The sequence below is a fragment of the Marmota flaviventris genome, chromosome X (genome assembly GCF_047511675.1).
Source record: "Marmota flaviventris isolate mMarFla1 chromosome X, mMarFla1.hap1, whole genome shotgun sequence".
Lineage (NCBI taxonomy): Eukaryota > Metazoa > Chordata > Mammalia > Rodentia > Sciuridae > Marmota > Marmota flaviventris.
The window spans coordinates 55,510,425-55,524,736 of record NC_092518.1 but is presented as its reverse complement, the minus strand read 5'-3'; the positions used below and the strand labels follow the sequence as shown (position 1 = coordinate 55,524,736).

At 41.4% G+C, this 14,312-nt stretch overlaps 1 protein-coding gene across 4 annotated transcripts in view; it reads left to right on the top strand.

The window, feature by feature from the left end:
• Positions 1–8,137, top strand: part of Nhsl2 (NHS like 2) — a 52,070-nt gene extending 43,933 nt beyond the window's left edge. For all 4 annotated transcript variants that reach the window (XM_071606649.1, XM_071606648.1, XM_071606647.1 and 1 more), the window contains 2 exons: positions 2,401–2,533; positions 3,328–8,137. In XM_071606649.1, the coding sequence (XP_071462750.1) occupies positions 2,401–2,533; positions 3,328–3,649 (455 nt within the window). In that variant the 3' untranslated portion in view covers positions 3,650–8,137. The remainder of the gene's footprint in view (positions 1–2,400; positions 2,534–3,327) is intronic.
• Positions 8,138–14,312: the final 6,175 nt, after the last annotated feature.

Below are 14,312 nucleotides of genomic sequence, written 5' to 3'. Positions count from 1 at the left end.
TAGGGAAGATCTCCAAAGTCAAGTCTGGGTGAGTCTACCCTTGATTCAGGTGCTGAGATAATGAAATCAAACTAGCCCCTAGGACACTAGGACATCAGGATCTACTCACCAGGCATGCATCCCCTGCCTAGCATTTTATTTCACTGAACAGTACTTTTCTTTACCCACTAAATGTAATTTCATGCAGGGGACTCAGTACACTCACAGATCAAGTTCAAGTGCCATGGCTGGCATGCAGGCTTCTAAAACAATGAATTCTATTACCACCAGTACCCTTTCTTGGTGCCATCGAGAGGTATCCACTTCCTTGGAACCATAAGAGCTAGTTAATGATTCACATCCTTTTTGTTTGTTTCTCACTTTTTTCTTTTTTGCACTAGTAGGAATTGAACCCAGGGGTTCTCTCCCACTGAGCTGCATCACAAGTCCTTTTTTTATTTTTTTTATTTTGAGATAGGATCTCGCTACGTTACCCTGGCTGGCTTCAAATTTGCCATCCTTCCTGTCTCAGCCTCCTGAGTAGATGGCATTACAGGCGTGTACCATTGTACCTGGCTAATTTCCACCTTTTAGTTTCAATTGTAAAATGCACATAATATTTACCATCTTAAGCATTTTTTGTGGTAAGTGAGGATTGAACCCAGGGCCTCAAGCAGACAAGGCAAATACTCTACCACTCAGCTACATCCCCAGCACCCATCCTAACCATTTTTAAGTATGCATTGATTTAGGGTTAAATGTATTTGTATTGTTGAGCAACCCATCTCCAAAACCCTTTTCATCTTGCAAAAAACGAAAATCTATACCCATTAAACAACACTTATTTTCCTCCTCCCCCAAGGCCATTGCAACCACCATTCTACTTTGTGGGTCTATGAATTTGGCTACTCTTGATATCTCATAGAAGTAGAATCATACAGTACTTGTCTTTTTTGTGACTGTCTTATTTCATTTAATGTCCTCAAGGCTCATCCATGTTTCTCATCTTTTTAAAATCCTTAACAACAAATCTCACAATCTCATGACCTTCTAAAACAAGCAAATAAATCAAAGTCATGGGTTATTTTAGAATGTTACCTCAAGCTGGGTATGGTGGCACATGTCTGTAATCCCCAGCAATTCAGGAGGTTGAGGCAGGAAGATTGCAAGTTTGCAGCCAGCCTCAGTAACTTAGCGATACCATCTCAAAATAAAATAAAATAAAAAGGGATGGGGATGTAGCTTAATGGTATATCACCTTTGAGTTCCATCTGTAGTACCACAAAAAAATGAAAAAAGAATATGCTTCCTCATACTCCACAGGTTCCTGCTGAGATTCAGACAGGTCCCACTTTCACCCACTGGATAAGAGTCATTCCTTAAGCTTGCTCTTAGTTCCTTGAGTTTTAAAAATGGAGAGCATCATATTAAATAATATAAGCTAGACTCATAAATACAAGGGTTATATGTTTTCTCTCATTTGTGCAAGTTAGAGAGAAAAGGGATATCATGAAAATAGAAGGGAGACCAATAGAGTAAAGGAAAGATCAGGAAGAGAGAAAGGAATGACAAGAGGAGGTAATAAGGATTTCAGTTGATCACATTGTGTGATATGGCCAGGAGCAGTGGTGCACACCTGTAATCCTAACTACTTAGGAAGCTAGGGCAGAAGGATCACAAATTTAGAGCCAACCTGGGCAACTTAGCAAGACCCTGTCTCAAAATTTTTAAAAAAAATAAAAGGGCTGGGGATATACTTCAGTGATCAAGCACCTCTGGGTTTAATCCCGAGTACCAGAAAAAATGATGTAATGTGCATGTATAAATATGCCATAATTAAACCCTTTATTCTGCATAATTATTACACACCAATAAAAAATTATGTATTTAAAATGAGAGGTGCCAGGGGTGTAGCCCAGTTGTAGAGCACTTATCTAGCACGTGTGAAACCTTGGGTTCCATCCCTAACACTGGAACAATATATATATAAATAAATAAAAATTAGGCTGAGATTGTTGCTCAGTGATAGAGTGCTTGCCTAACATGTATGAGGCACTGGGTTCAGTACTCAGCACCACATGAAAATAATAAAATAAAGATATTGTGTTCATCCACAAGTAAAAAAAAAATATTAAAAAAAATAAAAATTAAAATAAAACAAGAGAATGCTTAGACCACCTGTTGTCATGAAAAAGGCACATGAGAACAGTGACCCAGAGCAATCTTCACCACTCACTCTACCTTGGGCAAATCATTCTTCTTCACGTTCCTTCTCTGCAAAACGAAAGCATTATAAATCTCCATCCTGCTGCCCTTCCATAGTTACTTTGAACATCACATGAAATAAACATATAAGAATGAATGTGATTTGTCCTATCTGTTGTGGTCAAAGTCATTCATTCCTTCTGGTTCTATGCCTAGGGAGTTCTGTGGAGCCAAGCACCGAAGAGAAAAGTTTAATCAGTGATAAAACAGCCGAATGGATTGCGGAGGAGGATGATGACGTGTTTGTGGCTTCACGCACAACTGAAGATTTATTTACTGTGATACACAGGTCTGAACCATTTTCCTTCATTCTATTGCAGTCCCTTTTTCTACTTAAAGAAAAACTGCTGCCTCTAAGCAGCCATTACAATTGCAACTGGAGACCTCATTCAGATACTCACATATGTGAGTGCAGTCCAGGGCCTCACATCTCAAATTTACTGACATCTTTGGGTAAAGTGGAGGAGGGGAAGGGAGGGGAAGACCAGGTGCTGAGTGAGAGGCCCCTCGTCTCCTAGCAACCACTTGGCCTATTGTGGCTCCATCTGCTCTCTCATAGCTCTGTCTACAGTCAGAGACATTTAACCCTTCACAGAATTCCTTGTACCACAAAATCCTATCAAGAGATGATGTGGGGCACTTAGGCAGCATATCAAAGCAGGAACTTAGGCAAAGGGGGAGTACATGAGGCACAGGGGCACAAGGCAGAGAGGGGCTTGGTGACAAGGAACCTGGAAAGAACCCAGTTACCAGAGCCTGAGCACCAGTTCAGAACAGAATCAGTCCCAAGACTGTCCTGATTCAGTCACCGAGCTACTAGCCTAGACTACTTGCATTTGTCCTTGGTCCCAGAACCTGGGCAGGACTGAACCTGCAGGCACAGGCCAAGGTTCAGTGGACATTGAAGGGCATGTGGAGAATGCAGGAGGGGCCAATCAGGGACTTAAGGGCTTAGAGGTAGGAGAGAAAGCCAGTCAATACACTTTCAAGACTACCATGTACACATTCTCAGTTGCATCACTATGAAGTTTTGGTAAATGTCTGCTCCCCAAATTCACTCAGACCAAGCTTTCTCTTATTTAGGTCCAAAAGAAAACTGCTTGGCTGGAAGGAGCCTGGAGAGGGCTTTGCCAGCAGCAGACCAAGCTCTCACTCACCGGTAAAGAACACAGCTGATTCTCCAATCAGTGAGTCTGCCACCATTGCAGGGTCAAGCGGCATTGCCAGCCTAGATGCTGGCAGAAATGATGATTTCAAGGCCTTGCTCCTGAAGAAGGGAAGTAAGGCAGCTCCAAGGTCCCGCCCCTCAGCAGCTGAACTGCTGAAGACCACTAACCCACTGGCTAGGAGAATTATTGCACAGTTTTCAAAAGACTATGAAAACACTGATAACTCCAGTACCTAAGCCCTGGGTTCAACAAACAGGGTTTACTTACTAAACTTGAGTAGAGAAGGGGGAAGAGAAAGGGTTATAAAAAGGAACCATGGAAATCACAAAAGAGCCTACATTTCTTTTACATTAACTCACACTCTGGCCAGCAGGAAAGAGCCTACTTCAACTAGAACTGAAGTTGTAAGGCGCTGGAATGGTCTTTAAACATTTTGCATTTCCATAATTACACCCTCACCATGACTGGTTACTGGGTTTCTTCTTATTTTCCCCCAGTGGTGTGCACTGACTAAGGAGGAATTCTCAGAAGCAAAGGTTGTGCCATCTTTTTCATGTCACCTTTTCAATTAATGTCCTGGCTGCTCCAGCCCTGGCTCCCGCCACTGGCAGCCGCAGTAGGAGAGCTGAAAAGGGGCTGTCAACCCCTTGGGGGTGGGGCCATCGGGTGCCATTGCTGATTATTCATTCTCATGAGGAAGCCTTGACAAACCTGTATGGAGATACAGAAAAACTGCGAGGCCTCCTTAACCACAGTGTGATTCCTCCAGTGAGTTTTACAGGTGTGCACTTATTTCGGCATGGGGTTGATTGGATGGCTTTTGTGGTGCAAAATATGAATGTGACTCTATCCTGAAACTTCATGCCTTTTTCAGTTTGATTGTCTACACGGAGATCAGGGTGATGAGTTTCAATAAATGTATAGGACCTCCCAACATTATCTAGAAAAGGTCCTGACTGGATGGATTTGGATGAACCAAGCTCAGCCAACAAACAAAGTAGCTGTTCCCTCAGATCTATCCAAGGTAACTCGCACGTGCGCCTTGAGGTCCTTCAAATGTCAGTCAACATGGATAGCCAAGATCTGTGCCCAGGTCATGCTGCATTCTAAGAATTCCTGTTTCATTTGCATATAGCATTCAGTACAGGAAGTAATTAGCTGAAGGGCCAGCATCATCAAAGGCTCAAGGAGAATAAGTGCATTTTTCCCCACACCATTCAATTCAGATGGCACTTTGTGGTTGGTTGGATTTTGTTTAAAGGAATTCTGACTCTATTCCAAAAACCAAGAACTTATAGATTAAAAGGATCTACCCAGAATCTTAAAGGCAACCTTGCAAGTTGCTATGGCCCATAATGCAAAAAGGGCTACTTTTTGCCATTTACAGTCTGCTGTTTGACCAACTTTCAGTTAACCATGCTCTGGGAGTACATAAGAACTTGGGTAAATGGGATACTGAAAGAGTTTTGGAACAGTGATTGCAACCCCTCCCCCATCCAAAGCTATCAGCTGCTAACTATTCTTTTCAGCTCAATTTTCTAAGCAGAGCAAGAGCAGTGATTCATTTGATTTCCATATCCCTAATTTCTGGGAGTTAAGGACAAGACAGGAAAAGCATTGAACAGAGAAAACCTACTGACCAATGTTGGAAAGTTTTAATTGTCTACCGGTCCCAAGAGGCAAAAAAGAAAGTCAAATGAAATTGTAGCCTGCTTCACAAAGAGGGTTCCCAGACCCCTTCCTCCTTTATGCTCACCCTACAGATTCATTTGTCAACTTCCTGGAAGATGCATCAAGAGTTCCAGTGACAAGCAGATCTCAATTTTGATAGGACACTCTTCACCAATGAGAAGCAAGTTCTTAGCTCAACTGTCCACACTCCAGTTGGACAGAGAAACTGAAAACCCACTTTAAGTGCTAAGAAGACTCAGGTTTCTCACACAGAAGCCCTAGGCCTAGGCTACTGGTTGGTCCAATTATGAATTCTAGACTAATGGGAACAGCCAGGCTCACCAACTCCCTTGCAATCAGCAACTCTCCCAATTTAGAAAGAAGCCACTGAGAATGGTAGACAGCTGGTCAAAGTCCAGTTGCTTTTGAAAGTATTTGAACTATCTGGTTTGAAGTTTCTGGGGGGTTGCCAGAAATGAAATAAAATAGATTCATCCTTGGCCTTAGTTTATACATGAATGCTACACTTATCTGTCCTGGACTCAGAATTCCAAATGATGGAAACATTTTGCTCTGGAAGGAAATGAAGGAGTGTTTGTGTTTTTGCCTAACAAAAGTGAAAGGCTGCCAGGGCCTGCTCCTTGGGAACCATTATGAACAGCTGAACTCTAAAGTATGAGAGTATAATGTAGGACTTATTACTTCTGCTGTTTTTTCTGGAAGCTTCTTGTTTGTGAGTTCTAGTGGGTTTTGCCTCTCCCTTTGCCTTGCTACCTATGGAGATATTCCCTAAAGTTTCTAAAGCTAAATGCCCAGACACTTTGGTGTTTTACAATTTCTGTGATCCTTGTTCTCCTCTACAGAACTCCATATGCCTAGAATTTTTTTAATATCTTTGCATCATTACCATGGCCCACACATGTCCCCATTAGCACAAGAGGATTTGGGAGCAGAGATTGTATGGTGAGAGACAACATTTAGGACTGGAAATATTCATTTAATATTTTGCAAAATATGGATCTAGTCCCCCAAAAACCAAACCGTAAATCTTCTACAATTCATTGATTTAAATAACACCAAGCATCTTTTCTTCTCCTAACACTCAACCTCTCTCCTGCCCTTATCACTTTTTTGTGGTACGAGGATCAAACCCAGGACCACATGCATGCAAGGCAAGTGCTTTACCACTGAGCTATATCCCCAGCCCTGCCTTGATTACCATAGCACCGATTCTCTCTCCCACCCAGGCATTTACCACCATGTTTGCCACTTTCTGGGCCTACTCTGCTGAGGCTGGAGAAGAGAGAGAGAAATCCCCTTCCAAGAAGGCTCTCAGTAAAGCTACTACCACTGCTATGACTATTATGAATAATAATGAGAATAATTTCCAAAAGTGGAATATTGAAGAGGTTGGAGGGAAGTGAAGCTGGCCCCAGGATGTCAGTTTCCAACTTCAACCCTCTTATCCCCACCAGTAGTAGTAGGTGGCTTTGGTCTTGTCATGAGCAGAGGGAGCCATCCCCAAAGAGGCAGTTAATTGGTATCTCAGAATGCTTTGCATGTAGTGGGGATTCATTACATATTTGTGGTTCTAAGGTGGACATTAGTAAGTTCTTAGTTCAAATGCAGGCTTTGCTGGTGCCTCCTCTCTTTTGCCTGTACTACTTGGACTGCCTGGGCCTCCCACCTGGCCCCAATTTGTCCCTCACCCCCAACACCCATGAACTGCAGCCCTAGATAATAGCTCAACCATGAAGGACACAAGGCTACAGGCAGCCAATAGTTCACATTGGTTTAATGACCACAAGTTGACCGGCTGATAATGATCTGGAGAAATTACCACGAATGAATAATGACAACAGAGTCTCCAAAGCTGTCCTAACAAGCATTTTTGTCTGACATCCACTTTAACTATCTAGACAACACAGATCCGATTGTACCTATCTCTCTGAGCAGATCTGCCCATAAACCTGTCTTCTTCCTCATCCCGGAACTAGTCAGGAAAAAAAACAAGTTCATGCTCAGTGTTGCTCCTCACTGGTTCAGCCTTCCATATTCACCAAGTCTGTGACACAAATGGTGAGCTTTCACTTTAATATGATTTGCCAGGGCCAGGACTAGGGTGAGGTGGGCGAAGTGCCAAGTAGGCGCCTGCCTGCTCTAAGGTCCTTGCAAGTGCCTTACCCTCGTCCAGGCCCTGTGATTTGCACTCTTCAAAGTGATATCAGTTTCTCTTCTTCCATGTATTGTTCTGATTTGGGAGGCTAACTTCCTATCTGTTGTTGCACCAAATGTTTTATTGGTATCTGTTCTTTCATTCACTGCTAGAAGCCTTTGTATGCCTACGCATCACAGAATCTTCAGAGTTATCAAAAAACATAGTTGATTTCTAAGTAACCTGCTCCATGCGACAAGTTAGCACCCATTTCAGTAGGGACAGCCCTTCAGAAAAATAGTGAATAAACTGGAGGTCTGCCCACGCCATCCTCAGTCTCCTTCTGCTCCCTTCCCCCAGCACCAACTCTCCTTAGTGCCTCCTGCTTTGTTCTCCCCTCTCTAAGAAAACATGCTCTCAGGAAAGGGATAAATTAATTTACTTTGAGATTATAAATAAGGCTTAATGCTACCTCTTTTGAGGGTTGCTTGCATTTTAACAGGGGAAAGCCTTAAGCCAAAGGAATGAAGTTCTACTTGCAGAATGTTAGGCATCAACTAATTGTAAAAGTGTATTTTTCACCATGGAAAGGCCAGATTCCCTGATGGCTAACTCCAGAGTATAGAAAATAACTTTATCTCCTGGAATAATTATAGATACTAGCTGATGGTCAACCAGATTATCCAGATACCCAGTGCTGTTCAGTATGGTTACTACCAAGGGACTCTCAGAATTGGCTACTAAAAGCCACTGAGAAGGCCTAGATCATTCATATTGTACATTAACATGTTATATAACAGAGTTAATACTACTTATCATTTGAGTAAAAGAACACAAAGATTTGAAGAGTTTGTGGAAATGTGTCCTGTTTGTGAAAGATTAAACTGTGCAACCCGTGTCCATCAATGTCAGTCGTCCAGTATTGGTAGTGATACTTATTGGAGGTACAACTTTATTAAACACAGGCCTCTACTCTCCCTCCCCCCATTTTACCTCTGTTATGTGCTATCACTTCAGCTTGGTGTGAGAATGAAACCATATTATTATCAGAGCACCCAGTCCCTTTAAAGCCTTTGCATGTATTTCAGCTATAAGTGACAAAGATATTAGATTTAAAAGGATGAGAGAGTGGGAAAGAGATACAAAGAAGTGCCTTTGTCAAAGGGCAGAAAACAGTATAATGATTTAAACAATGATGAAATAAGCAAAGTTTTAGAATACTTTGAAATAGGCTTATAGAGAACTATAGTAGTAAATGGTTATGAACACATATTAGGGGCACAACACTTTTAATACATTAGCAAAAGAAATTTGCATGAGCAATGGATTATGTAAGATAGGTATATACTTTTGTTCAGTAAAGCCCAAAATCTAGGCCAGTGATTCTCTTAAGTGTGGTTCCAGGACTGGCAATAGCAGCATCCATGGAGGAGAGAGAGAGGGAAAGGGAGTGTGTGTGTGTGTGTGTGTGTGTGTGTGTGTGTGTGTGTGGTCCAGTGATGTTACTCCTTCAAGGCCCTGAATCACTACAGCCACAACTCTTCAACTGATCCTAACCTTCCTGTTATTTTGGATGACATTACAGTGATCAGTTTCTGGCCAAAAGATGTATATCATCGTCTTAGTCAGGCATATATTTGTTCGGTGTTAAGAAATTATCAGATTGAGGGCCAGGGTTGTGGCTCAGTGGTAGAGCACTTGCCTAGCATGTGTGAGGCACTGGATTTGATTCTCAGCACCACATATAAATAATAAATGAAGGTCCATCAACAACTAAAACTTATTAAAAAAAAAAGAAATTATCTAATTGAGCCAGGTGTGGTGATACACTCCTGTAATCCCAGTAACTTGAAGGCTGAGGCAGGAGGATCTCAAGTTCCTGGCCAGCCTTGTCAACCTAGCAAGACTCTGTCTCAAAACAAAACAAAACAAAAAGCTGGGTGGTAAGTGTCCCTAGGCTCAACCCTCACTACCACAAAAAAAAAAAAAAAATACCAGATTGAATCAACTATTTAAACTACAAAACCTTTGATTTGACTTAGCCAGCACATCCGACCCGGTTTGGGTTTTAAAAAGAAAATTAACTCTGAATTTAAACAAAAAAAAAAAAAAAAAAGGAAAGGTGTTACACTTGTTTGGTATTGCCAATCCTTAAACAACAGTCTTCACCATGGTGGCTATTCTCCAAGAGGGCTCTGGCAGAAGTATATTTGATTTTAAGATATTTGCCTAAAGAATGGAGTTTGATAGCAATGAACTCCAAAACAAAATATGAACCGGAACAAACAGTTAACCCCCTCAGCCTCTTTGTATGCCAAGCTTTATAGAAATTTATTCCTTATGTGGTCTTGAGCTTTTTTATGTCCAATTTTATAAAATGTTATGCATGCAAACACAGCATTGTGCTCATTGTTCCAGTCACCTCAAACTCATACCTTCCTCTGTATGTGTGATGGTGAAGAAATATCAATATGTATGTTCTGATGTCTCCTGATCAATTGTAAATTGCAAACCTTTTCATTAATTTTTCAATGATATATATTTACTCTGTCTAGTAGTTAAGATTTTATTATTTTTATTATGTTTCATTGCTACTTTTTTCTACTAACTCCAAAACTTACTTTGGGGAATATTTCTTATTTCGAGATTGTTGTATTTATCTTATTTCTATATTTATCTATATTCACAGAATGTTAGAGTTGAAAGGGACCAACCTCTCTCATTCCATAGATGAGGAAACTGAGACCAGAATGGTCAAATAGCTTACCTAAGGTCACGCAGTGAGCCAGAGGCAAGGCCTAACCTCAATTCCAGGTCTCCTGCCTCTGGGCTGAATGTTTTGTCACTTAAAGCACTACACTTATAGAATACCCACAGCTTTCTTCTACTTTTATGACTTTTAAATTTCCCAGGTATTTCAATGAATTTATATATATATATATATATATATATATATATATATATATATATATATGCTTTAAGAAAAAATGCTCAAGAGTTCTTTAGTTCATGAATCCAAAGATAAATCTGATTTTTAGCTTAGAAACTTTTGTTCCCTCCATATTCAGTATCTGTGCCCTACTTTGTATAATGGATGTTGTACCTAAAAATTGTGTGAAATGGGTTTTTATAGATCAAATTTCATTTTTAGTAGGGAGGCTTCCTATATAAGGGAATCTTCTGGGGATTTCTTTTGAAAAACCAAGACTCCTCTTGTCCCTTAATGTCTCTATTTTTTTAGTATGAACTTTTGTATTTGGTGTTTATTTAAGTAGGGCAAACCAATATTAGCTTTCCTAGAATCTACTTTAGCCTTCCCTTAATCTTTATGAGAAATTTTCAGATTGTTAGATGTTCGTGCATTACTCAGCTGTGTTCTAGAATCTTCACTTGGCTTGATATTTTGACAATCCCTGGGCTCAAACCTCATCTTTTTCTTATTGAAAAATAATAGAATTCCCTAATCAGTACTGAGCTCTGCATGGAGTGTCTTTTTCAGAATATTCTTTGCCTAATGTTCCTAAATGTGGCTCTCTCTTTGGCTATCCTTGGACTTCCTTCCTTAGTTCATGCATACCTTACTATTCCTTGGACTTGGAGGCAGTGGACTTTGAGGGTTGTGCCAATCATATTGAATGGTATTTCCAGTTATTGTTATCATCCCCCTGTTTCTTCTGGACTTCCTCTGGTTTCCCTTTTCAGGGACCTCAGAGGCTTCTTACCAGAGATTGGTAGGATTTCCACCATCATCTAGACCAGGGACTGACAATCTTCCTCTGCAAAGGGCCAGACAGTAACTGTTGTAAGCCTTCTGGACCACATACAGTCTCTAACACATTTTTCTTTGCTGTTACTGTTTGTTCCTTCATTTGTTTTACAGCCCTTGGAAAATGTAAAAACAAGTCTTAGCTTACAGACCATACAAAACCTCAGGCTGAACTTGGCCTGCTTGTCATCATCATCACTATCTGGAACAGGTATTTCTGTGACCTGTCCCACGTGGTAAGTGGGTTGTGTATCAGATGATGTGGCTCACTGCCCTCATATTTCCTGCATCATCAGATCAGTCTGACTGCACATGGGCAGGGAGAGAGGGGCTGCATGTGCCAACCATTACATTGGATGTCCCTCATTAACTAGCTCTCATTACTGACTACCTCAGTGTAGAAACACTCGTTCTTTTCTGGATCTGTCCTTGTTCCTTGCTTTTAAGTGTTCCTCTGCCTCACCAGGTTGGAAGTAAGGTAGTAGGAAAGAATGAATTTCCGAGTTTTCTTATTTCTTTAATCTTGTCATTGCTCCCCACACCTTGGGCTACTCTCCCCTGCCCCATACTACCATCACAAGTTTAGGACTATCATTGGAAAGTCTGGTTGTTCAGGCCATAAATTCTAATCCAGTCTATGATTTCCTAGAGAAATCACCAATTTTCCTGGTTCTAAAGGCGGGTTTTAAAACTCAGAATTTCCATGTGTTTATTTCCTAAAAATGATTTGGACCTAGTACTAGACAGAGCACTCAGCTCTTACAAGAAAGCCAATGAGGTGCAGAAGGTATTCTGTGCCCAGTTTTTCTGTGTCCTGGGCCCCCAGATCCTGGGATGAGCTCCTTGGGATGCTCCATGCAATGCTATAACCAGCAGATATTTAGCCCACCACCTCCTGTTTTGTGAACCCCTAAAATGATTCTCAAAATTCCTTCACATTTCTTCACCTTGCTTCCATCTCCACACCTCATACTATTTGGGGGTCTGAAGCTCAGATTCACATTTTCACATTCACTTGTAGAAACATTGGGACATAGGAGTGGACGAGAAGGTATGTGCCTGTGTATGTGAGTGTGGTTTCTCCACCTGGACTGTGAGGGCCACTTTCACTAATGAATCACACGTGCGTACCACCTAGCTCCCTCATTGGTCTTCTGGTCCAGGGCCAGTTCTGCTGGGACTGATTAAGGAGAACAGGATGGTGGGGCTCCTGAGGTATCTCCCCTATCTTGTCTTTTTAGACCTTTCCATTGGTTTTCATCGGCTCCTCCTCAGGGAGCCATTTGAAGAAACTCCTCTGTGACACTTCTGGACAGGCCAGTGCACAGAAAGCCAGGATTTAAATTCAATGTGGACTCAGTCATTCGGAAATAGCCCTCAGGTTGCAGCCTTTTCTAACTCAATAAATTTGCTTCTTAGAGCCTTTAGTTTGATTTCTGTTACTTGAGCCCAGGGATCTATCCACTTACTGAAACCTAAATTTTTTAAAAATTAGAGACACAAGTAACTTTCAGGATTTCCCTATTTTAAAGCACCCATGACAGTCCCTTTCTGTGTTCTGTTCAGGATTTCCAGAATTAGAAAGGGAAACCAGGTTTGTGCCTTGGACCTAAAAGGAGTCCCCCGCCAAAAGCAAAGTGAGGACTGAGGATTGGCCAGTACTACTGTACAGAGCCAGGCGGCAGAATTTTGTTAAGTTAGCACTTACATTCAGTGCTTACTAAGTGCCAGAAATACACTTAAGACAAACAAGGGAGACAGGAATTTACAGATCAGTATCCTAACCTGGAAGGAAGAGGTAAGGTAATTCCCCCAGTGACAAGAATGTGTCCATGGATCAGAATTTCAAGAAGAAGCAGAAACTCAGAGAGACCACAATCCCAGTCTTGGTAAGATTCCAACACAAAATGGAAGGGAGCCCTCTGTGGGGTGATATACAAAGGGTTTTTCTTGTCTTTCTTTTTCTTTTCTTTTTTTAAAAAGCATTCCTTACTGGCTTGCTACCAGCAATTGAACTGTATTCTTTATATAGCTAGAGCTGTTTGTGTCTTCTTAAAATAAACTTTTTCGGTCAAATCATTTTCTGTTTCGCCCTCTGGTTTTCATTGAAGCAATGATGGCTTTATTCAGCCCCTAAACCTGATTCATGAGCATGTTTTTCTGACCACACAGGTGTATGTTACCCTACCAGGCCCATTTTGCCCACTGTACAGTATGCCAATCACTGAAGTAAAAATTTTGGTAAAACAGAAACACATTATTCATGAGTATAAAGTATGAGGAGAGAAAACACCTTCTGAAGCCAAAAAGTCATCCACTGGACACCCATACACAAGTGAAGAATCAGTAGTTTCAACAAAAGCAGCCTTTAGAACCCTGAAAAGTAAACTAGGAGACTGTCATCAACATGATCCACATGTCAGATTGTTACCTACAGCGAAGATAGTGAGAGACTAATAATGTATTGCTCAGCTATGTGATCTCCAAAAGTATTGATTTTTAAAGTCAACTAAAAGCAAGTGAAGCTGGAAGTTTTGATCTTCCCTCAGTTTCATGCAGGGCCCAGACAGATTGAATCTGATGCTCACAAACCCTAGGAAGCCCCAAACAAAAATGCGTCATACAATATCTTGCAGAATTCCAGCCCACCAAACCATAGCCTTAAGACATATGGGACTGGGGATGTACTTCAATGATAGTGTTTGCCTGGCATGCATGAGGTCCCTGTTTCCAACCCCAATAACAACAACAACAACAACAAAGGCAGGCAATCTGTGTTCATGGACTTCATTTCAAGGATTCAAGTTTGGCCTCTCATGAAGCCAGCAAGGGGCTACAAATGTGGCAAAGCTCTAGAGAAGTGGGCAGCCATCACTATGCTCCTGATGGGAGGAGGTGGCCTTAGCAAACATATTTCCTCTTTGTTCTCTGGCTCCATAAAGCCACCAGTGAGGTAGACCAGAGTGAGTCTGGCCAGGAGCAAAAATATTCAAACCAGATGTGGTCCAGATCAATTTCATCCTTCAAAAAGGGTGTGTTCTAGGGCTGGGTATGTGGCTCAAGTGGTAGCGTGCTATCCTAGCATGCATGAGGCACTTGGTTCTTTTCTCAGCACCACGTAAAAATAAAATAAAGATATTGTGTCCACCTAAAACTAAAAAATAAATACTTAAAAAAGGGTGTGTTCCCACCAATGCAGATGGTGACAGCCAAATGTGAGGGTCAACTCCCATCTAAAAGGGAATTTGTTCTCTGTTCTTAGCAAGTATGGGCTGTAATGCTGAGACCTTTGCAGCCTGCAACCCTA